At 37.8% G+C, this 24,966-nt stretch overlaps 1 protein-coding gene across 2 annotated transcripts in view; it reads right to left on the bottom strand.

Moving 5' to 3' along the window:
* UBE3D (ubiquitin protein ligase E3D) overlaps nt 1–24,966 on the bottom strand; it is a 344,514-nt gene that overhangs the window by 284,651 nt on the left and 34,897 nt on the right. For both annotated transcript variants that reach the window (XR_004352625.1, XM_032651947.1), the window contains exons 6-8: nt 21,723–21,792; nt 20,396–20,504; nt 16,927–17,090 (exon numbers count right to left, since the gene is read on the bottom strand). Coding sequence is in view for 1 of the 2 variants with exons in the window: in XM_032651947.1 (XP_032507838.1) it covers nt 16,927–17,090; nt 20,396–20,504; nt 21,723–21,792 (343 nt within the window). In the remaining variant the exon portion in view is untranslated. The remainder of the gene's footprint in view (nt 1–16,926; nt 17,091–20,395; nt 20,505–21,722; nt 21,793–24,966) is intronic.

Raw genomic sequence — 24,966 nt, 5'->3', positions numbered from 1 at the left:
GGCAGTGGACCTGGTGCAGTGGCGTGAAGGCATCCCATGGAGACCAGAAGCATTGTTGGAGGCCCTTGGCCTGAAGCCCTGCCTGGGTTTCTGAGACAAGCACTTGCTGTCAGTTGGATGTCACAGAAGAAGCCAGCCTTAACAGTAGAGAGGCCAACAATGGAATGTCAATTTATCTTGGTTTTCAACAGAGGTGCAAGTACCCGGAGAGCTCCTACAGCCATATGGATTTAAAAAAAAAAAAAAAAAAAGGCCCCCAAGTGATACTGAAAGAAACTGACTTCTTCCCTCTACTCCAGATGACCTTAGAATCGAAGGTTCATTTTTCACTCCCCATGCCTAGAACAAAAATAGAACCAACCAAGACCACTGCAGTCGCTTTATGTGACAACTGTCAAACTAAAAGTCTGGCAGACTTGAAAAACTATGCATCTTTTCCTTTATACTTGTTCTCCCATGTTAGGCCAATAGATTTCCTTACAAAGTGGGGTTACAAAAATCCTATGGAAAATTTAACTCCTCAGAGCATACATTTAAATAAGTGCCAAAGCTCCATTTTAAAGTATACCGTTTTCCTTAACATATTTTAAAGAGCTCATTTCCCATCAATCTGGTGTGCTTTAAAAGAACACTTTAGAAGCTTTAAATATGTAATTAAAAGTCAATTTCTTCTCTACCACAACTAACTCTCAGTAAATGATTAGAAGCTATGGCCACTTTCCAACCCTTGATCTTCATTAAAACAGGCCATGTAGATTCTGTGGTTTTAATGATACAAGGAGAACACAACACTCTTTGCATTGAGACAACACAGTTTTAACCCTGCTGAATCCAACTCTGCTTTCTGAGTTAACACTCAAGTAGATGATAAGCTGGAGAAAGTCACACTGAGGGGAAGATTCATATCACCATAAATTCAGGATGGCAAACCTCAAATGGGCAATGAACAATGCCTACTGACCCCTCACCTGCTCTCCAAATGATCATTTTTCATCTTCTTTATCCTCTTCCAACCTCCAACTGTCCGTGACCCCCACCTCTTTCCCTCGTGCCCCTTCGCTATCACATCTATGTTACAGATAAAAAAGAGGCCATCAGAAGATGAGTCTCTCGTCTTTCCAAAACCTAATATGCAAACCTGTCCCATCCTCTTCAGTTCTGATCTCCTTCTGTCCTGTCACAGAAAGGGAACCATCTGTGCTCCTAAGGCTGGCTGCTACATCTGAGCCGGAGGTACCAGCCCTATATTGTCAGAACCTTAGCTAACCAGGCATCACTTCTTTCTCCTGTCTAGTCAATTCCTTCTCTGGCCTGAGTGAGCCAGAGCCGCCGAATCAGCTGCACCTTTCACGCTGTCCTGTCTGAGCGAAGAACAGATGGCCTCCGGCGACCTACACGCAGAGGCGGGGCCAAATCCAAAGCTGAACCCCGGGAACTGTGCGAACAAAGAAGAGAAAGGAAAATCTCTCCCAGCAGCCTCAGAAGCAGCGGATTAAAGCTCCACAATCAACTTGATGTACCTGCATCTGTGGAATACCTGAATAGACAACGAATCATCCCAAATTGAGGAGGTGGACTTTGAGAGCAAGATTTATGATTTTTTTCCCCTTTTTCTCTATTTGTGAGTGCCTATGTGTATGCTTCTGTGTGAGATTTTGTCTGTATAGCATTCCTTTTACCATTTTTCCTAGGGTTCTGTCCGTCCGTTTTCTTTTTTGATTTTTGATTTTTTTAGTATAGGTTTTAGTGCTTATTATCACTGGTGGATTTGTTTTCTGGTTTGGTTGCTCTCTTCTTTCTTTTTTTTTTTAATTACTTCTTAATTTTTTTATTTTTAATAATTATTTTTTACTTTAATGACTTTCTTTTATTGTATTTTTTTGGTTCTTTCTTTTTTTCTACCTTTTCTTCTGACCGTGTGGCTGAAAAGGTCTTGGTGCTCTGGCTGGGTGTCAGGCCTGTGCCTCTAAGCTGGGAGAGCCGAGTTCAGGACATTGGTCCACCAGAGACCTCCCAGTTCCATGTAATATCAAACAGCAAAAGCTCTCCAAGAGATCTCCATCTCAACACTAAGACCCAGCTCCACTCAACGACTAGCAAGCTACAGTGCTGGACACCCTATGCCAAACAACTAGCAAGACAGGAACACAACTCCACCCATTAGCAGAAAGGCTGCCTAAAATCATAACATGGTCATAGACACCCCAACACACCACTGGACGCGGTCCTGCCCACCAGAAAGACAAGATCCAGCCTCATCCACCAGAACACAGGCATTAGTCCCCTCAACCAGGAAGCCTACACAACCCACTGAACCAACTTTAGCCACTGGGGACAGACATCAAAAACAACGGGAACTACGAACCTGCAGTCTGAGAAAAGGAGACCCCAAACACAGTAAGTTAAGCAAAATGAGAAGACAGAGAAACACACAGCAGATGAAGGAGCAAGATAAAAACCCACCAGACCTAACAAGTGAAGAGGAAATTGGCTGTCTACCTGAAAAAGAATTCAGAGTAATGATAGTAAAGATGATCCAAAATCTTGGAAATAGAATAGACAAAATGCAAGAAACATTTAACAAGGACCTAGAAGAACTAAAGAGCAAACAAACAATGATGAACAACATAATACATGAAATAAAAAATTCTCTAGAAGGAATCAATAGCAGAATAACTGAGGCAGAAGAATGGATAAGTGACCTGGAAGATAAAATAGTGGAAATAACTACCACAGAGCAGAATAAAGAAAAAAGAATGAAAAGAACTGAGGACAGTCTCAGAGACCCCTGGCACAACATTAAACACACCAACATTCAATTTATAGGGGTCCCTGAAGAAGAAGAGAAAAAGAAAGGAACTGAGAAAATATTTGAAGGATTATAATTGAAAACTTCCCTACTATGGGAAAGGAAATAGTTGCAAGAACAGGAAGCGCAGACAGTCCCACACAGGAAAAATCCAAGGAGAAACATGCCAAGCCACATATTAATCAAACTGTCAAAAATTAAATACAGAGAAAAAATATTAAAAGCAGCAAGGGAAAAACAACAAATAACACACAAGGGAATCCCCATAAGGTTAACAGCTGATCTTTCACAGAAACTCTGCAAGCCAGAAGGGAGTGGCAGGACATATTTAAAGTAATGAAAGAGAAAAACGAACAACCAAGATTACTCTACCCAGCAAGGATCTCATTCATATTCAAAGGAGAAATTAAAACCTTTACAGACAACCAAAAGCTAAGAGAATTCAGCTCCACCAAACCAGCTTTACAACAAATGCTAAAGGAACTTCTCTAGGCAAGAAACACAACAGAAGGGAAAGACCTACAGTAACAAACCCAAAACAATTAAGAAAATGGTAATAGGAACATACATATCGATACTTTTCTTAAATGTAAATGGATTAAATGCTCCAACCAAAAGACACAGACTGGCTGAATGGATACAAAAACAAGACCTGTATATATGCTGTCTACAAGAGGCTTACTTCAGACCTAGGGACACATACAGACTGGAAGTGAGGGGATAGAAAAAGATATTCCATGCAAATGGAAATCAAAAGAAAGCTGGAGTAGCAATTCTCATATCAGACAAAACAGACTTTAAAATAAAGACTATTACAAGAGACAAATAAGGACACCATATAATGATCAAGGGATCAATCCCAGAAGAAGATATAACAATTGTAAATAGTTATGCACCTATCATAGGAGCACTTCAAAACATAAGTCAAATGCTAACAGCCATAAAAGGGGACCTCGACAGTAACACAATCATAATAGGGGACTTTAACACCCCACTTTCACCAATGGACAGATCATCCAAAATGAAAATAAATAAGGAAACACAAGCTTTAAATGATGCGTTAAACAAGATGGACTTAATTGATATTTATAGGATATTCCATCCAAAAACAACAGAATACACTTTCTTCTCAAGTGCTCATGGAACATTCTCCAGGATAGATCACATCTTGGGTCACAAATCAAACCTTGGTATATTTAAGAAAACTGAAATCGTATCAAGTATCTTTTCTGACCACAACGCTATGAGACTAGATATCAATTACAGGAAAGAAATCTGTAAAAACTACAAACACATGGAGGTTAAACAATACACTACTTAATAACCAAGACATCACTGAAGAAATCAAAGAGGAAATCAAAAAATACCTAGAAACAAATGACAATGAAAACACAATGATGCAAAACCTATGGGATGCAGCAAAAGCAGTTCTAAGAGGGAAGTTTATAGCAATACAATCCTACCTCAAGAACAAGAAACATCTCAAATAAACAACCTAACCTTACACATTAAGCAATTAGAGAAAGAACAAGAAAACCCCAAAGTTAGCAGAAGGAAAGAAATCATAAAGACCAGATCAGAAATAAACGAAAAAGAAATGAAGGAAACAATAGCAAAGATCAATAAAATGAAAAGCTGGTTCTTTGAGAAGATAAAAAAAATTGATAAACCATTAGCCAGACTCATCAAAAAAAAAAGGGGAGAGGACTCAAATCAATAGAATTAGAAATGAAAAAGGAGAAGTAACAAATGAAACTGCAGAAATACAAAGGATCATGAGAGATTACTACAAGCAACTAAATGCCAATAAAATGGACAACCTGGAAGAAATGGGCAAATTTTTAGAAAAGCACAACCTTCTGAGACTGAACCAGGAAGAAATAAAAAATATAAACAGACCAATCACAAGCACTGAAATTGAGACTGTGATTAAAAATCTTCCAACAAACAAAAGTCCAGGATCAGATGGCTTCACAGATGAATTCTATCAAACGTTTGCAGAAGAGATAACGCCAATCCTTCTCAAGCTCTTCCAAAATATAGCAGAGGGAGGAACATTTCCAAACTCATTCTACGAGTTCACCATCACCCTGATACCAAAACCAGACAAAGATGTCACAAAGAAAGAAAACTACAGGCCAATATCACTAATGAACATAGATGCAAAAATCCTCAACAAAATACTAGCAAACAGAATCCAACAGCACATTAAGAAGATCATACACCATGATCAAGTGGGGTTTATCCCAGGAATGCAAGGATTCTCCAATATACTCAAATCAATCAATGTGATACACCATATTAACAAATTGAAGGAAAAAAACGATATGATCACCTCAATAGATGCAGAGAAAGGTTCTGACAAAATTCAACACCCATTTATGATAAAAACCCTCTAGAAAGTAGGCATAGAGGGAACTTTCCTCAACATAATAAAGGCCATATATGACAAACCCACAGCCAACATCTTTCTCAATGGGGAAAAACTGAAACCATTTCCTCTAAGATCAGGAAAACGACAGGTTGTCCACTCTCACCACTATTATTCAACATAGTTTTGGAAGTTTTAGCCACAGCAATCAGAGAAGAAAAGGAAATAAAAGGAATCCAAATCGGAAAGGAAGAAGTAGAGCTGTCACTGTTTGCAGATGACATAATACTATACATAGAAAATCATAAAAATGCTACCAGAAAACTACTAGAGCTAATCAATGAATTTGTAAAGTAGCAGGATACAAAATTAATGCACAGAAATCTCTGGTATTCCTATACACGAATGATGAAAAATCTGAAAGAGAAATTAAGGACACGCTCCCATTTACCATCGCAACAAAAAGAATAAAATACCTAGGAATAAACCTACCTAAGGAGACAAAAGACCTGTATGCAGAAGACTATAAGACACAGATGAAAGAAATTAAAGACAATACAAACAGATGGAGAGATATACCATGCTCTTGTTTTAGAAGAATCAACACTGTGAAAATGACTCTACTACCCAAAGCAATCTACAGATTCAATGCAATCCCTATCAAACTGCCAATGGCATTTTTCACAGAACTAGAAAAAATTTCCACAATTTGTATGGAAACACAAAAGACCCCAAATAGCCAAAGCAATCTTGAGAAAGAAAAATGGACCTGGAGGAATCAGGCTCCTGGATTTCAGACTATACTACAAAGCTACAGTAATCAAGACAGTATGGTACTGGCACAAAAACAGAAATATAGATCAATGGGACAGGATAGAAAGCCCAGAGATAAGCTCACGCACATATGGTCACCTTATCTTTGATAAAGGAGGCAAGAATACACAATGGAGAAAAGACAGCCTCTTCAACAAGTGGTGCTGGGAAAACTGGACAGCTACATGTAAAAGAATGAAATTAGAACACTCCCTAACACCATACCCAAAAATAAGCTCAAAATGGATTAAAGACCTAAATGTAAGGCCAGAAACTATAAAACTCTTAGCGGAAAACATAGGCAGAACACCCTATGATATAAATCACAGCAAGATCCTTTCTGACCCATATCCTAGAGAATTGGAAATAAAAACGAAAATAGACAAATGGGACCTAATGAAACTTAAAAGCTTTTGCACAGCAAAGGAAACCATAAGCAAGATGAAAAGACAACCCGCGGAATGGGAGAAAATATTTGCAAATGAAGCAACCGACAAAGGACTAATCTCCAAAATTTATAAGCAGCTCATGCAGGTCAATATCAAAAAAAGAGGAAGGGTGGGATGGGGAGAGTGGGAGGGAGGGAGACGCAAGAGGGAAGACATATGGGAACATGTGTGTATGTATAGCTGATTCACTTTGTTGTAAAGCAGAAACTAACACACCATTGTAGAGCAATTGTGCCCCAATAAAGATGTTTAAAAAAAAAAAAAGAAACAACCCAATCTAAAAATGGGCAGAAGACCTAAATAGACAGTTCTCCAGAGATGATATACAGATTGCCAATAAACACGTGAAAGGATGCTGAACATCACTAATCATTAGAGAAATGCAAATCAAAACTACAATGAGATATCATCTCACACCAGTCAGAATGGCCATCATCAAAAAATCTACAAACAATTAATGCTGGAGAGGGTGTGGAGAAAAGGGAACCCTCCTGCACTGTTGGTGGGAATGTAAATTGATACAGCCACTATGGAGAACAGTATGGAGGTTCCTTAAAAAACTAAAAATGAAACTACCATAGGACCCAGCAAACCCACTACTGGACATATACCCTGAGTAAACCATAATTCAAAAAGAGTCATGTACCACAATGTTCATTACAGCTCTATTTACAATAGCCAGTACATGGAAGCACCCTAAGTGTCCATCGACAGATGAATGGATAAAGAAGATGTGGCACACATATACAATGGAATATTACTCAGCCATAAAAAGAAACAAAATTGAGTTATTTGTAGTGAGGTGGATGGACCTAGAATTTGTCATACAGACTGAAGTAAGTCAGAAAGAGAAAAAAAAATACCGTATGCTAACACATATATATGGAATCTAAAGAAAAATGGTTCTGATGAACCTAGGGGCAGGACAGGAATAAAGACGCAGACGTAGAGAATGGACTTGAGGACACAGGGAGTGGGAAGGGTAAGCTGGGATGAAGTGAGAGAGTGGCATGGACATATATACACTACCAAATGTAAAACCAATTGCTAGTGGGAAGTAGCCGCATAGCACAGGGAGATCAGCTTGGTGCTTTGTGACCACCTAGAAGGGTGGGATAGGGAGGGTGGGAGGGAGACGCAAGAGGGAGGAGATACGGGGATATATGTATATGTATAGCTGATTCACCTTGTTATACAGCAGAAACTAACACACCATTGTAAAGCAATGATACTCCAATAAAGATGTTAAAAGAAAAAAAAAAAACAAAAGATGGTCACAGGAAAGGGGACCAAGTAAAAAAAGAGACTGCACAAGAAAAGGAAAGCTTGAAACCATTCCATCTGAGGATGTCTAGCTTGGAGATGACAAAATCTAGGAATGAGTGCCAGATTATCTGAAATATTTGAAGAGCTGCCACGTTCAAGAGACAGAAGATTAGTTTCTGGTAGTTCCGAATGAGAGTTTCTGGGAAGCAGATTTCAGCCTAATAAAAGGAAGACCATTCTAACTCTCAGAACTATTTCGGTGGGATCTTTCTAAGGGGCGGCTTTGCCAGGAGCCAATGAAGCACAGTCTGGGGAAATGCATAGCACAGGGAACAGTTGTTCTCAAACATTTTTGTATCAGCTCTGGAAGCTTTTCTTCAGACAGAAGCTTTTGAGGCAACCCTGATAGGTTAAGCAAGTACATGGGAGCGTCTCTGTGGGCAGATGACTGTCTGTCCCACCGCAGCACCTCTGTGAGCCAGCGACACCCCATCAGCAGCGGCCACTGAGCTCCCAAGAACCCACCACATTCGCAGCTCAGCTCTTTTCAGATCTTACTGGGGTGGGGTGGACTGGAGGAGAGCACTTCCTAACTTTTCCCCCTTTTTCTTCAATTCAGCTAGTGAATACTGTTTTCTATGAAAAGCTGTTCCTCAGTATATATGTAGATTTTGGTTTTTTGAAAGAATTTTTTTGGGGGGGGGACATTTACCACATAGCCTTAACTTTACTGCAAGTTCCTTTATGGCAGAAGTCTTTGTGTTCTTACTGTGGAATCACATAAAATACCAAGCACAGTAGGAGGTAATAAAAGGAAAAAGAAAAACCCAAAACTGTTCAGACATGAAAGTTTAAGATAATTACCTCAGACCTGACTTATAAAGATACCCAACACATGATTAGAAAGCATAGGAAAGCGAAGAAACAATTTCACATACACATTCCCCTCCTTTGCTTTATCCAATCCCTGTCACCCCACCTCCCCCTTTACCACCACAGGTCAGGACAATACTTATCTCACGTTCTTTCAGAAGAAAGAAACCGGATTGTCCCCCGAGAAAGCAATCCCAAGAGATGAACTACTTCTCATAGGAAACCTGCTTGATTGGAATCTCTAGGAAAAAACGCTCACTCTTATTATAAGTCATGGTCTTATTTCCTGTATCTTCTTTAATGACTATAAATGAATTTGTGGATAATACAGGAATTCCAAATAAAATAGGCTTGAATTTAGGCCACTGTACTTAACACAGTCCACTCAGAAGAGGGATTTTTCCAATTACAGATCAAAGAAGTGTGTGCTCAACTTGCTTCATCATGAAAAGTGGTCTCTCGATGGGTAAGTCTTGGTGATAATATGGTATTAGCAGATAAAATGTGTGAAAAGTCCTTTCCAAAGAAGCATTTATATTTTCCTAGAGGTACCTGATTATTTTCCTGCATTTTTAGATTAACTTTCTTTCAATGGATTCCTGTTCTAAGAAGCTAAGGTGAGGGACTTCTGAAAAAAATCACATTTGTGTCCTTAAATTCTGACCTGTACGATCAGATATGAACAAAATATAAATCAGAAGTTTCTGCTACCCAAGTTACATATTAATATGTATAAATATTCACTGAGTATAATAAACAGTATATTTTGAGGCGTAATCAAAATGCTGACACATTCTAAACTACCACAGCGACAGTCCTTGAGCAAGAGTACACATTTATAGCGACATTTTCAGGTCCCCTAAAAGGGACTACAGGATATAATGACAAAGCACTGGATTTGGAACCATAACAACGTGGCTCTAATTGTGGCTTTATAACCGACTAACAAACTGACTAACTGTAGTCATTTCTCTCAGTTTCCTCACTTATAAAATATAACAAGTGTACATTCATTTCTCAAGTGCAAGTTCCTCCTACTCTGTAAAGTCAGTGTCCCTAATTGCAGTGCATGGACAATGTCACCATGTGACTCCTATGTGGGGAAGCAGAAGACGCTCACTTGAGATGGTTTAATGAAGCACTCTTGAGGGGCTGGTGACACATATCAATTCATTCATTCACTTGTTCATTCATGTATTCATTCTAGCATCGTATTCACACACTATCCACATAAGCTCATATGAAATGTTTCAGCAGGTTATGCAGTTAGTAAATAACAAGTCTTGGATGTTTTGTTGGATATAAAATTAGCATAAATTAACATTTATGTTTTTATCAATCAAAAGGACAAATTCCTCTAAGTCTCAAAATCGCTTATTTTTATCTCCAAAGTATTTCAGGCAATGATAGTCTCTGGCGCATCAGGTACAAAGCTTCAAAACGAAGCAGAGTTTGGCAATGATTTCTTAGCTATGACACCAAAACCACAGGCAACGAAAGTGAAAATAGATGGAACTGTATCAATCTTAAAACTTTTGTGCATCAAAAAACACAGTCAGTGGAATAAAAAGGCAACCTATGGAATAAGAAAAAATATTTGCAGATCATATGTCTGATGAGGGGTTAATATCAAAATACATAAAGAAATCCTACAATTCAACAACAAAAAAATCAAATAACTACATTAAAAAATGGGCAAAGAACTTGAACAGACATTTCTCCAAAGAAGATATACAAATGGCCAAAAAAGATGCTCAATATCACTAATCATCAGAGAAATGCAAATCAAAACCACAATAAGATACCACCTCATATCCATTAGAATGGCTACTATAAAAAAAACAAACAAACAGAAAATAACAAAACATCCAAAAGAATTGAAAGCAGGGTCTCAGCTATTTGCACATCCAAGTTCACAGCAGAACTACTCATAATACCCAAGAGGTGGAAGCAACCCAAATGCCCGTAGAGGAATGAATGGATAAACAAAAAGTGGTATATACATACAATGGAATAGTATTCAGCCTTAAAAAGGAAGGCAATCTTGTTACATGCTATAACATGGATGAACCTTGAGGACGTTATGCTAAGTGAAATAAGTCAGTTACAGAAAGACAAATACTATATGATTCCACTTACATGAAGTATCTAACGTAGTCAATGTGATGAACTGAATTGTGGCTCCCCCAAAATTCATGTGCTGAATATGAATACAGTTAGGGCTCTAACCACCAATGTGACTGTATTTGGAGATAGGGCCTTTAAGGAAGTCCTTAAGAATGGGGCCTTATCAGTCCTTATCAGAAGAAGAGACACGGAGATTTTTCTCTCTCTCTGTGCATACACAGAGAGAACAGGTCATGTGAGGACACAGCAAGATGGTAACCATTTACAAGCCAGGAAGAGAAACCAATCCTGATGGCACTTTGATCTTGGACTTCTAGCCTCCAGAACTATAAGAAAATACATTTCTGTTGTTTAAACCACACAGTCTGTGGCATTTTGTTATGGCAGCCCTAGCAGATGAACGTAGTCAAACCCATAAACACAGAAAACAGAATGGTGCTTACCACAGGCTGGGGGAAGGGGAGAACGGGTACAGTTTCAGATTTGCAGGATGAAAAACTTCTGGAGATCTGTTTCACAACAATGTGAATATAAAGTTGACCCCTGAACAACATGAGTTTGAACTGCGTGGGTCCACTTACATGCAGATTTTTTTCAATAGTAAGTACTACAGTACTACGCGATACTTGGTTGGTTGAATCCGTAAATGTGGATACAGAGGCACCTCAAACACAGAGGGCTGATTATAAATTACAAGTGGATTTTTGACTGCACAGTCAGTTTTGTTCAAAGGGCAACTGCATTTAACATTTCTGAATTGTACACTGAAAACTGATTAAGGTGCTAAATTTTATGTTATGTGATTTTTACCACAATAAAGAAAAATTAAGCCGAATTTCAAATTTCCTTCTGAAATAAAGAGGAAAAAGAGATAAAAAATTCTACTTCACAAACAGAAACAACTAGTAATACTATTTTATGCATAGGAAATGTATACGCGTGCGGTTTATATGTGTTTTTATTTCATTAGAAAAAGCAGTAATGATGACTACCTTAAGGCAAAAACAATACTTCTGTTTTAGAACCGATATTTAGCCAACACAGACAAACCTACTTAGTTTATAAAATTTAATTGCTAAATTCTACTAAAGTTAGGGGTGAATATAACATATCATCAGCATTTCCCTCAATACCTTCTGCAAGAAAATGCTGCTGTTAACAGTAGAATATAGAAGAGTTCTTACCAGTTCAAATTTTCCAGATTCCTAAATCAGATATTGTATCTTTCGAAAAAGGTGGAAAGAACCACTACCAATATTAGGACTTACATAACTTATACAAAAGAGAATTCAGTTTAGCTTTTAAAAAAAAAAAAAAACCCACTTATTTGCACTTAATGAATGCATTCCCCTAAGATCTCTTCTCTTAAAAATATGAGAACAAAGGACTTGATATCTATGAAATCCTTTGTCATTGTTTAACAAAAATACATCTATTCTTCACGTTTGCCCCCCCATTTCAAAAAAGAGAGAAGTGTAGCAATAGTTACACTATATTTTACCACTTATCCTGTTTTATTCTAACCAAAGTTAACATGTGGGATTATAGATATTTTAACTCATGACACAGTAAAATTTCCCTTATTTGCTGGTCTAAATACCATTTCAAGAAAAGTGTGGGTTGTGACCCCCGGAGGGAAAAGGTAGACACAGCCTGATTTCAGCAGATAATCTAGAACAGGGTATCTCAACTTTGGCACTACTGGCATTTGGGGCTGGACGATTCTTTGTTGTAAGGGCGCCAGTGCACTGCAGGATGTTTAACAGTATCCCCAGCTCCACCTCCTACTAGATGCCAGTGGTCCCTCAAGTTGTGACAACCAAAAGTATCTCCAGACATTACCAAATGTCCCTTGAGGGGCAAAATTACCCCCAATCTAGAGACTATGAGGCCACAGGTGAATTACTGAATTAGCAGAATTAAACCGCAGAAGTGAACTTAAAAGAATCCAAAGCTAGAAAGTTAATATTTAGGATCTAAACTTTGATATGCAAACTAAAGAATGTGAGTTGTAAGATAACTCTGGCTGGGGGTGGGTAGGGTGAGGGGGATTAAATAAAAGACAATAGACTTCAAAATGTTGAGACATGTGTCTATTGCTAGAAAGAACATTCTAAGAATATTACATGCCACGTTTTTGTATGTGCTCAAGGAAATAAAACCATAGTTACATTTGCTACTTTCCTCTTTTAGACTGCCATCTGGCAATCCACACTTCCACTAGGAAAAAAATTCTAGCCGATTGGACTAAAATAGTTAATATACCACCCCATGTGCCAAAAATATGCCAGGGAGTCTATGGTTTGCTCTGTCATGCCCCAAAAGAAAGAAATGAATGTCCTTAAAAGACAAAAGTAAATAACTCACACGATGCTTACTCAACCTGAGAAATTTCCTCCCCACCTTTGGAGGACCCAGAGGCAAACAGTAGGAGAAGGAAAAGCACAACAGAAGTAGGTTTATAGAACAGGCAAACTGAAGTAATAAATTCATTTACTGGATGTCAACTCATCCCCAAGACACATGGCGTTAAAAAAAGTCCACTAATAAACACAGCAGAATACAATGGACTATATATTTATAGTCCATTACATCCCAGTGTCACAGGGATTTGTTAAAAATACATGAAATGATGGGACAGGTGCACTGCTTCCTTGTTAACACTCCTGAAGAAAGGCAGTGCAAAGATCCTTCACAATAATGAATACAAGGTTCACCACCATAACTAAAGCTACAATCACTTCCTTTTTCATGATACCCAAAAGTTGTCCAAAAACGGGCACATCCAGACTAGTAACTCCTTTGGGTTCTCATTCACCAGTCTGTAAAGGCAAGCTATGGTAACAAGAACAAACAGTCACCAATAGATGAACATTACTTATCAAATACAAGGACAAGCAGAAAACTATGTGTGATTCACTTCACAAATGTTTCATAGACGTAAACATAAATTGCATGTTTTGAGCACTTCTACGAGCACTCATCTAGATGGAGTGATGAGTAAGACCATCAAGGTCCTGGCTCACCTGGAGTTTACAGCCCGGTGCAGGAATTCCAGTAAAATCATCAAACATTTGGGAAAAGCAACACCATGAAAGGCAGTACCAAACACAATGCTTTTTTTTCTTTTTTTCCAAAAGAGAAGAGTTAATATCCAAGGAACAAGAGTTAATAGAAAAAACAGAAGACTTTTAAGTATAATTATGATTCTCACAGAGACTGAGGACAGATTATGACATTAGAGAAAATCTTGAATAAACACTTACATTTAGACACCTCTGAAAGAAATCTTAGAAATCAAGGACAAAGAGAAAATCCTAAAGGTTTTCAGAGAGACAAAATAGGTACAAGACATTTTCAGATATTCAAGGATCGACTACAGTCCAAGTTTAAAAGAGTTGTTGGACTTTATCAAATCAAACAATTGGAACAAAGAATCGTGAGTATAAAAAATTGTAAAAATATACATACAATGTAATACTATTTGTAAACATTTTTAAAACCATCAAGCAATCCTGTATGTTTTTATGGAAACAGACTTACACAATAAAAACATTTATGGTGATAAGGCACGAGTATAAGTAAGAAGTAAGCAAAAGGGGTAGAGCTTTGGCTTGATACTTCTTTAAGAAGAAACAACCACCATCATCAGAATCAGAAAGGGAGAGAGTGCATTCGGGAGGGAGCAAGAGAGTGAATGTGAAACTCTGTTAAGAGTCGTTTCTTGTTTCGGTGAAGACAATGGATACTAGATAAATCTACATATTGACAGCTTTGAAAAACAAGTATAAGGATATGTCTTAAAATTTTAAGGGCTTCCCTGGTGGCACAGTGGATGAGAGTCTGCCTGCCGATGCAGGGGACATGGGTTCATGCCCCGGGCCAGGAGGATCCCACATGCCACGGAGCAGCTGGGCCCGTGAGCCATGGCCACTGAGCCTGCGCGTCCGGAGCCTGTGCTCCGCAACGGGAGAGGCCACGGCAGTAAGAGGCCCACGTACCGCAAAAAAAAAAAAAAAAAAAAAAAAAAAAATTTAAGGTTAACCATTAAAAATCATTTTGAAATAGATTTTTTTTTTTTTATATTCAAATCATTACAGGAAAGAAATGACACAGAGAAGCCAACCAATGTAAAAGTTAGCAGACTAAGTTCAACTACATCAGTAATCACAATAAATGTAAATTAATTAAGTTTACTATTAAAATAAACAGACTGTCACATTGGAGTTTTAAAATATCCAGCTACATGTTGTTTACAAGGTTAATGTTAATAAGATATATACCTAAGATAAAATAACACACAACTGAAAAAACACAATTGGAAAAATATCAATAATTTTTTAAAAAGAAAAGTAAATATAGCAATAATAACATCAAATTAGAATTAAAGAAAATTAACATAAAATGAAAGGAGAGAAAAATCTTACTGATGAAATACACAATTAGTCAAGTCGTTATGGCACAAACCTTTCATGTACCTAATTACATAGCTTCAAAATATATACTGCGAAAACAGGCATCCAAACCAGAAGAAAATGACTTTTCCATTATCACAGCATGAGATTTAACATACCCTTCTCAAAATATCCACGTTTCAAATAAATTAAAAAGAAGAATAAAAAGTTTTAATAAATTTGACTATATAAATCTAAATACATAAAGGTACACACCACGCACACACACCCTTCAACAAAGTCCCCAGAACATCAAATACATAAGCCATATTCTCTGATCATGCTTCAATAAAACACAAGGAGAGTCAACTGAATCTGTTTCATTTAGACTGGCATCAGATGGGCAAAAATCTACGTAGCAGCTTGGGTGAGGGTGTAGGGAAATGGGCATTTATAGAAACTTTATGTGGGAGTATAAATTTGCAATGCCTTTTTGCAAAATAATTTGATATTACCTATTAAATTTTAAATGTTACACCCTTTGACTTAGTGATTCTACTTTTAGAAATACCTCATTAAAAAGTACACATAATTGCAAAACAAATATACAACATACAGTGGAATACTAATTATAGCCGCAAAAAAGTAATAACCCAAATATCCAGCAACAGAAAAATGGTTAAATTACTTACAGTACATCCTTTCATAAAATGTCAAGCACTGACATGGAAAGAATCTCCAAGACACAGTGTGTTGTTGTTTTGTTTTTTGTTTTTTCAAGTGTAAAAAAATACACATGCATCCTGCAAATTATGTTAAGATGCAAAATGGAAAAAAAGTGGAAAAATTCACAACATACTTTTTTCTTCTGGAGAGAGACATGATGGAGAACTTTCACAGTTTACTTTATGTAAGTCTCTACTGTTTGAATATTTTATAACTCGAACTGCTTGCATAATTCAAAGAAAAGAAAAGACAAGCAATAATTTTTAAAAATTTCTTATTTACTTCCCAGAAGAAGACTGGGATCTTTCTGTTCTTAGTACAAATTTGATCAAACCCATCAGAGAGTACAGGACAAGTATAAACTTCCAATCTGTTTAAATAAGAACATTTTCTGTTCCCTCTGCCAAGAATGCTCTTCCTCAGATATGGCTCACTCCCTCACTGCCTTCAAGATTTCCACTTAAATATCATTTTATCTGAGGAACCTTCTTTGACTTTTCAGTACAAAATGCCAACCTCCTACACCCTACTAACTTGCTTTACATTTCACACCTGTGTCTCAGTGTCCTTGTCTTTAAAATGGGGTGATAAGTGTACCTACCCCACAGGGTTGTTGTTGGGCTTAAAGGAGCGAGAAGCCCTCAGATGAGCTCCTGACTTACAGGAAGAGCCATATCAGTTTTTGATGTTTTGTCTGTTTTGTTTATGGCCTGCTTTCTTTCTCCCTATGAGGATGACAACCCCAGGAGGCAGGGGCTGCGTTTTGTTCACAACTGTATCCCAATGCCTGGAAAGTGTTTATCAGTAAATAGTCATAGCTGTTGAAGCCTGATTTAGTCCTGCAGCCATATGTACAGACAGCTGAGATTACAAAAAAAAAAGACCAATTATTTTCAGTAAAAGCAAGCTTTCTGCACATTAGCATGAATGACCTGTAATGATTCAACCCATTTTTAAAGCACAATGGGTAGCAGTATGATTGCCAGAGCATCAAGTAGGGAAGTGGTACAGTCCCATTTAATTCCTTAATGTCTTAACACCAATGTGGCAACAGAAACGAAAACCAATGTGGAGGGAGAGAACAAAAGGATGACTTACTCTGCATTCCTGCTTTTGATGCATGGCTGGTAGAGGACCTTAACAGCATTCCAGGCAGAACTGGAATCGGCCTTCAATAAGTCTTCCAACAGAGGGAATTTTTTGATACTTGTGGAACTTTCCAAAGCTTCAATCACCAAAGTGTCTGAGTTTAAAAGCCATAGCTAAAGACATGGAGAGAAAAGTCCAAGTACAAGAATATCACAACCCTATTCAGACCTCATACCACCACTCAAAAAAACAAAAACAAAACCATTAAAAAAAGACAAAACTATAAAACACCAGAAAAAATATCACATATATAACTTTTAAGTAGGGTAAGACTTTCAAAGTATAACCTTTGGTAGAGCCACTGACAACACAAAGTTTTTAAAGAAAAGACAACTGATTAGGAGAAAATATTTAATACATACAAAGTTATGATCCATAATCTATAGAGCTCCTAGCAATCAATAAGAGAAAAAAAAAAAAAAACAGCCCAAGAGAAATACAGGCGAAGAATATGAACAGAACTGAACAGAATATAAACAGAAAAAATAAGTGATAAATATATTAAAATGTTAACATAACTAGTAATAAGGAAATGCAAAATTCTTTGCCACCACTTTTCACTTATCAGATTGGCAAATACAAAAAGATTGATAACAGTCAGCTCAGAAGAGGGGTTTGGAGCAGGTATTCCCACACGTTGCTCATGGAAGACTATTTTGGGATTTGGACACAGCTGATTCACTGAGGAAATACTCTCAGGAGAAAGGGAGAGAGGGCAAGAAGATAAGGCAGGGTAGCCAACAATGTGGACTCAGCCTGATCTCACAGGGAGCTCTGAAGCCTGAATTCCACCTACAGAGTCTGTCCCATCTTGAGACAGGAGATGGCAGGTTTTGTAGCCCAGGGTCAGGTCATCGGCAGTGGGCTGAGTAGGGCAGGGGTGGGGGGACGGCGGAGGACAGGAAACTCCCGGGCCAGGCAGCATCTGTCAGGATGGGACAAGTCTCTGGAGAAGAGGGTGACCGTGAGCCGTGAGCAGGCAACATTCTCAGCAATGGGAAAGGGGGGGGACCAGCCAACGAGAGGGGACCTGGGCGGAGGCACCAAGAATGTTATAAGGGGGCTTCCCTGGTGGCGCAGGGGTTGAGAATCCGCCTGCCGACGCAGGGGACACAGGTTTGTGCCCCGGTCCGGGAAGATCCCACATGCCATGGAGCGGCTAGGCCCGTGAGCCATGGCCGCTGAGCCTGCGCGTCCGGAGCCTGTGCTCCGCAACGGGAGAGGCCACGACAGTGAGAGGCCCGCGTACCGCAAAAAAAAAAAAAAAAAAAAAAGAATGTCTATAAGGGATAAAGGATGTTCACAAGGGATAAATTAGTCCAACTTTTTAGAGGTGATATAAAATATCAGAGTTTCAAGTACACAAATTCCAATACTGCATAAGATGAGAAAGATCTGTTTCTGAAGTACTAAAATACATGTGCAAAGAGGATTTCCCCTGCAGCACTGTCTTTACCGGCCATACAGTGGAATTCTACTCATTCGGAAGAGTCCAATCCATATTTACACTAACAAAGAAACAAGCCTCACGATACCTGGTTGTGTGAAGAACACATGTTAAAGAACAATGCGAATCACATCATTATTGTTATTTTTACAAATACCTGTGGGCGTATGTACACAGAACTGTAAACAGGGAAAAGAATGATGAAGTACGCATGTCAGGCTGTTAATGATTACCTCCGGATGGTATGACACAGCGGGGCAGAAGAGGGGACAGGACAGGGGAGCTACCACTTCTTTTATGTTCTTCATGCTGTCAGAATGTGGTTCAAGACTGTATTACTTTTACAAAAAAAAATTTTTTTTTAATTTAAATAGACATTAGTAGTAAGTTTAAAAAGTTCCTACTCCTGATTTTCAACTCGAAAACTTTGCAATAAAAGGAAATTAAGGGAATTCCCTGGTGGCTCAGTGGCTAGGACTCCGCACTTCCACGTGCAGAGGGCACGGGTTTGATCCCTGGTCAGGGAACTAAGACCTCGCAAGGTGTGCAGTACGGCCGAAATAAAAGGTGAAAAAAAAAAAAAAGACTGATTTCAGACTAGGACTATGAGGTATACTTAGTATCAACCTGAGTTAGAAAATATTTCAGCTTTGAGTAGAAATTATCTGGAATTAGAGAAGCATGGGGTCCCTGTGATGGATGGACAGCCACAAAGCAACACCTAATAATCACTTCAATCCCTCTCTCCTTTTAGCTACCATGCTCCCTTATTAGCTTGCGAGGTCCTCAAAGGCATTTTTGGTTCTATCTTGTGCACCCAGGACAGTGTCTTTCAAATAAGAAGTACTCAATATATGTTTACTGGTTGAATAAAGCAGGTGTGGAGGCAGAGAAGAGACGGGGGCCCTCGATCTTGGATTTTCACATTACGTCCCCAATTGTTTTCTGCAGAACATTATTTTTGACAGGAGCAGTTTAATATTAAATGCTTGTGGTACGTGTAGGGGATGATTCTGCTAACTGCGGAGGCTTTTCTCCAAAACTTGCTACTACTTCTCAAGCATCCAAGTGCTGAAATCAGGATCTCAAAGAGATCTCTGCACTCCCATGTTCGCTGCAGCACTGTTTACAATAGCCAAGATGCAGAAACAACCTAACTGTCCACCAGTGATGAATGGATGAAGAAAATGTGGTACATACACCCTATGGAATATTATTTAGCCTCTAAAAAGAAAGAAATCTTGTCATATGCAACAGTACAGATGAACCTCAAGGACATTATGATAAATAAGACAAGTCAGACACAGCAGGATAAGAATACATGATTCCACTTACACGAGGAATCTAAAATAGTCTAACTCACAGAAGCAGAAAGCAGAATGCTGGTTGCCAGGTGCTGGAGGGAGGGAAGAATGGGGAGTTGTTAATCAAAGGGTATAAAGTTTTAGTTGGGCAAGGTGAGTAAGTTCTAGAGACCGGTTCTACAACACTGCGTCTGTAACTAACAATGCTGTATTGTGCATTGAAAAGTCTGTAAAGAGGGTAGATCACATTAGGTGTTCTTACCACACACACACAAAACAATAAAAACAAAAACAGGAGCAGCAGAACGTATTTTAGCCATAAGAGTATCAAATGGGGAAAAAAGTGAGAAAGACAGAATTGTGTTACGCTGACCAAGAAAGCCATTGAAAACTAAGAGTAGAAAAACTTCACTTTGTGGCATGAGCTTCTACCGAGGAATCAGGTTGTAGTTGTCTCTAAATCCCTAGTACCTAGCACGCAGAGGCACTTAAATCACTTGTCCAATTAAGGGGACTTGATTTGTGAATTAAACTGAGATTAAAAACTCAATTTTTCATCATTTATTTTCTAGACCCGAGAATTAAGAAAAAAGAATGACAAAAACCAAAGAATTTCTGAGACCCGGGATTACTAGGCTACAAAAAGCTGGGTGAAATCATTTCTTACCAAGATGTACGCTTTGCCGTCGTGTCCTTGAAGAGTGAATCTAAAAGTGCTTCTAGCAGAGGAGAGTTCCACCAGGCACTGGGCAATAACGCTCTGTACAAACTGAGACCTGTTTGAACACAAACCAGTTTTCACAATGTGCCTCTCGTAATAAGTCTAAATACTCACAGGGCACCTATAAGGCAGAGGTGGGTGCATGCTGGACTTTTCTATATGCTGTCCATCCCCTCACAACCTGTGCTAATTTTAATCGACTGTAATGTATTTGTGCTTGCACCAGTCTTTCTATAACCCATTCTTTGATCCTTAATACATTTTCCACCCCAAACCTAACTATTCCCCCCACTGAATAAAAAAATACTGTTAGACAAGTCAATAATCCATTTGTGCTGTGGCACATTCAACAGTGAATAATAAGTTAAAAAAGAAGGTAAGAAATTTCCTCCCAAACATTAGACAGTATTATCTCCAATGTTTTCCATTTGTATTCCCTCAGAGTGTCAGATCTGAGGTACAGAATCAAAGTATTTATAGGAGGATAAAGTTCAAGGTTATATTCAGAGAGCCATAATTTTTAGACATCAATAAATTAGCTGAAATAAAGACATAACTACAGTTAACTTTCATTTGCAAGACTAAAAAGATTCTAAGAAAAGAAACACTAATGGATTGAGTGGCTAAGTAACATTCTTTTTAAAAACACACAAGTCATTTGAAAACTAACCCATGTTTCAAGTAAGTTAAATTAAAACCAGAAATAATTACTCAAAAACCTATGAGTGATTATATCATAAAACCTTGGGTATCTAGCACATAAAAAGAAACACAGGGCTTCCCTGGTGGCACAGTGGTTGAGAGTCCGCCTGCCAATGCAGGGGACACGGGTTCGTGCCCCGGTCCGGGAAGATCCCACATGCCGCACAGCGGCTGGGCCCGTGAGCCATGGCCGCTGAGCCTGCGTGTCCGGAGTCTGTGCTCCGCAATGGGAGAGGCCACGACAGTGAGAGGTCTGCGTACCGCAGAGAAAAAAAAAAAAAGAAACACAAAAAACTTTCAGAACTAGAAGATTTATAAGAGCACATTTGTCTATACCATTATGCAAGCAAACCATAAATAAATCCTCAAATCTTTCATATCTGTGGTTTGGTTCCACTACCTAAAAACCTTTCCAAAGACGTTTATTTTTCCTTTCCAAACAAAGAGGGGTATAAATAAAAATGAATTCCCAAATAATCACTTACAATAAATAATTATAATTAATAATTCCCAAATACCTATCTTTCCTTACATGTGAAATTACAGAACACACTTAATCAGCTATTTGTACCTTGGTATGATGGGAAAATTTCTTTCAGATGGCTGAATAATTATCTCTGTCATATAAAACTTCGTGGTTTCTAGAAACAAAAAATAAGAATATTAAAAGATCCCCCCAACACATTAATATTTCTATTGTGGACATGCTGGTTCCAAATTAAGACATTCCAAACCAAATATTCGTTATACTGGTCCAATTACCATCTAGTAAAACTTTTCCAAAAATGACTCAGTGTCAGAAGACAAAGCAATGATGGCTACAAGGAGACAGTCTGAGACTTCAGGTAACTCGGTGTTGTTTTAGAAGAGCACGTGGCCAGGTGAGCCTTGCACACGTATGCAAGGTCATAATAACTAGTCACATCACAGGCAAAGCCCACTCACCTAAAAATTAGTCATTTGGTTCCCTCCTTTCTACAGAGTAGCCACAAAACTAGGAGTCACTGAAAAAGGCTTTTTAATCACAGTATTCTAAAGCCCATGAACAGAAGCTGTGAACCTCACATTGATATCTACCCAGAATCTCACTGAGTCAATTAATGTACAATTGTTACCAAATCTGGTTATCTGAGTCCTTCATTTACAGGAAAATTTAAACAGTAAACTAAATATTTAATAGAACTGAATATAAACATAACCATTTTGGATTTTTTAAAAAATCCATGGAAAATATTCACTCGCTAGTAATGAAATGGAAATTAAAATATTTTTCAGCATCAAATAAATAAAATATTTCTGAATGATAAAGTGCAGCAGCAATGAAGATATGGAGAATTGGATACGCTTACATTCTGCTGTCAGGAGTGCAAATAAATTTCCGGAAAGCCATTTGGTGAAGGCCTTAAAAATGTTTATACATTTTGACACCATAATTAAATGCCTAAAAATTTATCTCAAAGAAATACTCACAGATATCTGTAACATTTATCTATTAAGGGGCTTATAATATTAATAGAAAAATACTGAAATTTCTAAAAATTGAGGATGGTTGGATTAAATAAACAACTATACATTTAGGCAAGAGAATCATATACAGTCATTAAAAATGGTGTGCTAACAATTTTTTAATTGTTTTAATAAGATGGAAAGTTGTTCCTTGTAGATTTTCTACAAATGTTTACAACTGCTCAGTAAAACACACAGAAAAAGGTAAAAAAACAAATTTAAAAGTTTAACAGATTATTATATATCTCAAGTTATGATGATGAATTTATACATTTCCCCTTGAAGTCCAATTTTTCACTTTACTATTTTGAAATCATGTTATTAGATGCAGAATTGAACCTCTGAACATTATAAAGTGATCCCTTTTGTCCCAGCTGTTGTTAAACTATAATTTAATTCCACAATTTTAATCCCACAAGGTGTTATTGATTTACACAGTTAATATTCATTTAGTGTCACCCACATATTTACCACTTTCTTTACCAATCCTTCTTGAACTTAGACCTTCTATCTGGGATCGTTTTCTTTTACTTAATATACAGGTAAAATTTCTTTTCATAAGAAACCAAACCATTAGAATTGAATTATCCTAGCTTTTGTTTGACAGAGAATATATTTATCTTTGTCCTGATTCTTTCATATCAGGACATTTTCTCCTGATATAAAATCCTAGGTTAGCAGTCTTTAACCTTTGTGCACACTATTATTCCACTTCATTCCACTGTCTTCAAACCTCCATTTCTGTTATTCCTTTGAAGGTGATGTCATTTTTCCTTGGTTACTTTTAAGATTTTCTTTTCTTTTTTTAATTTTTCTGCCATATCACTGATGTGTCTAGCTATAGACTTCTTTTTATTTCTCTTACTTGGGCCTCATTTAAGTAGAATTCATTGGACTTCAAACTACCAACTGTTGTTCATCATTTTTGCAAAATTCTCAGCAATTATCTCTTCAAATATTGCCTATGCTCTATTCTATTTCTCTTTTCCTTCTAGAAGTCTGATTAAACATACATTAGATCTCCTCTGTGTTTTATGTCTCCTACTCTCTCTTCTATATTTTTTACCTTCTTGTGTCTCTGTGCTGGATTACAGATTTTTCTTCTCATCTATCTTCTGTTCATTAAATCGTTCTCCATGCTGTACCTAACCTGCTGTTAAACTACCCACTGAGTTTTCAATTTCAATTATAGTTTTCAGAAATTTTTTAGAATTTTTTAGAAATTCTTTTCCAAATATGCTTAGTGTTATAGTTTCCTTTTCCTTTTGATATCTTCAAATCTGTCTTTTGTATTGTTAAAAATAGTAAGCATGGTTGTTTTACAGTTTACATCTGATAATTCCAATAACATAAGTCTGTTTCTATTGTTTGCTATTTTTGTTAGTTCTTGTGGATGGATGTTGTTTACTTGTGTACTTATTTATGTTTGGTTGTATGGTAAACACTGTACTTGCCAAATTATTTGTGGGAATAACATGAGTTTTATAATGAAAGTATTTTCCTCCAGAGGTGATTTGCATTTGATTTTCCCAGGCTCATGGCATTATGTCTAGGCCAACGCAGACTAAGTTCTGAAATTCCTAATGTCCCAAAGAACTGATACTTGCCTGTAATTCCACAGGCTTGTTTCACTTCTGATTCACCTTTACTGTGTGAAGGTGAATGGTACAGCCATTCAGGCTCTCATATTTTTGTACAGTCACCTGCTAGGTTCTTACTTTGTGTAGTCTTTGACTTCCGTCCTTACTTCTCAAAGCAATCAAAAGTTCTACTTTTAAAGAACTGGAAAATGGCAGGGAAAAGGTGTTTTTCAATTTTATGCTAACCTCTTTTGAGTTTGCTTTTGTGCTAATTAACCCACATATTTTCCATTTATCTTGCTCTTCATTCCTTCCTATGGATTCCAATTACCATATCTTTCCTTAGCATTGTCAGCCTGAAGAACTTTCCTTAGCATTGTCTGCTAGTAATACATTATTTCCATCTGTTTATAGAAAAATGTCTTTATTTTGCCTTCATTTTTGAAGCAGAGCTTTGCTGGAAAAAGATTAGATGAAAGGTGTTTTTGTTTGTTTTCCCCCCAGCATTTTTTAAAAATAAATTTATTTATTTATTTTTGGCTGTGTGGGGTTTTCGTTGCTGCGCACGGGCTTTCTCTAGTTGCAGCAAGAGGGGGCTTCTCTTTCTTGCGGTGGGTGGGCCTCTCATTGTCGTGGCTTCTTTTGTTGTGGAGCACGGGCTCCAGGCATGTGGGCTTCAGTAGTTGTGGCACGTGGGCTCAGTAGCTGTGGCTCACGGGCTCTAGAGCG

The sequence above is a fragment of the Phocoena sinus genome, chromosome 12, assembly GCF_008692025.1.
Source record: "Phocoena sinus isolate mPhoSin1 chromosome 12, mPhoSin1.pri, whole genome shotgun sequence".
Lineage (NCBI taxonomy): Eukaryota > Metazoa > Chordata > Mammalia > Artiodactyla > Phocoenidae > Phocoena > Phocoena sinus.
Note: the sequence above shows the minus strand (reverse complement) of the source record. Positions and strands in the feature narration are given on the sequence as shown.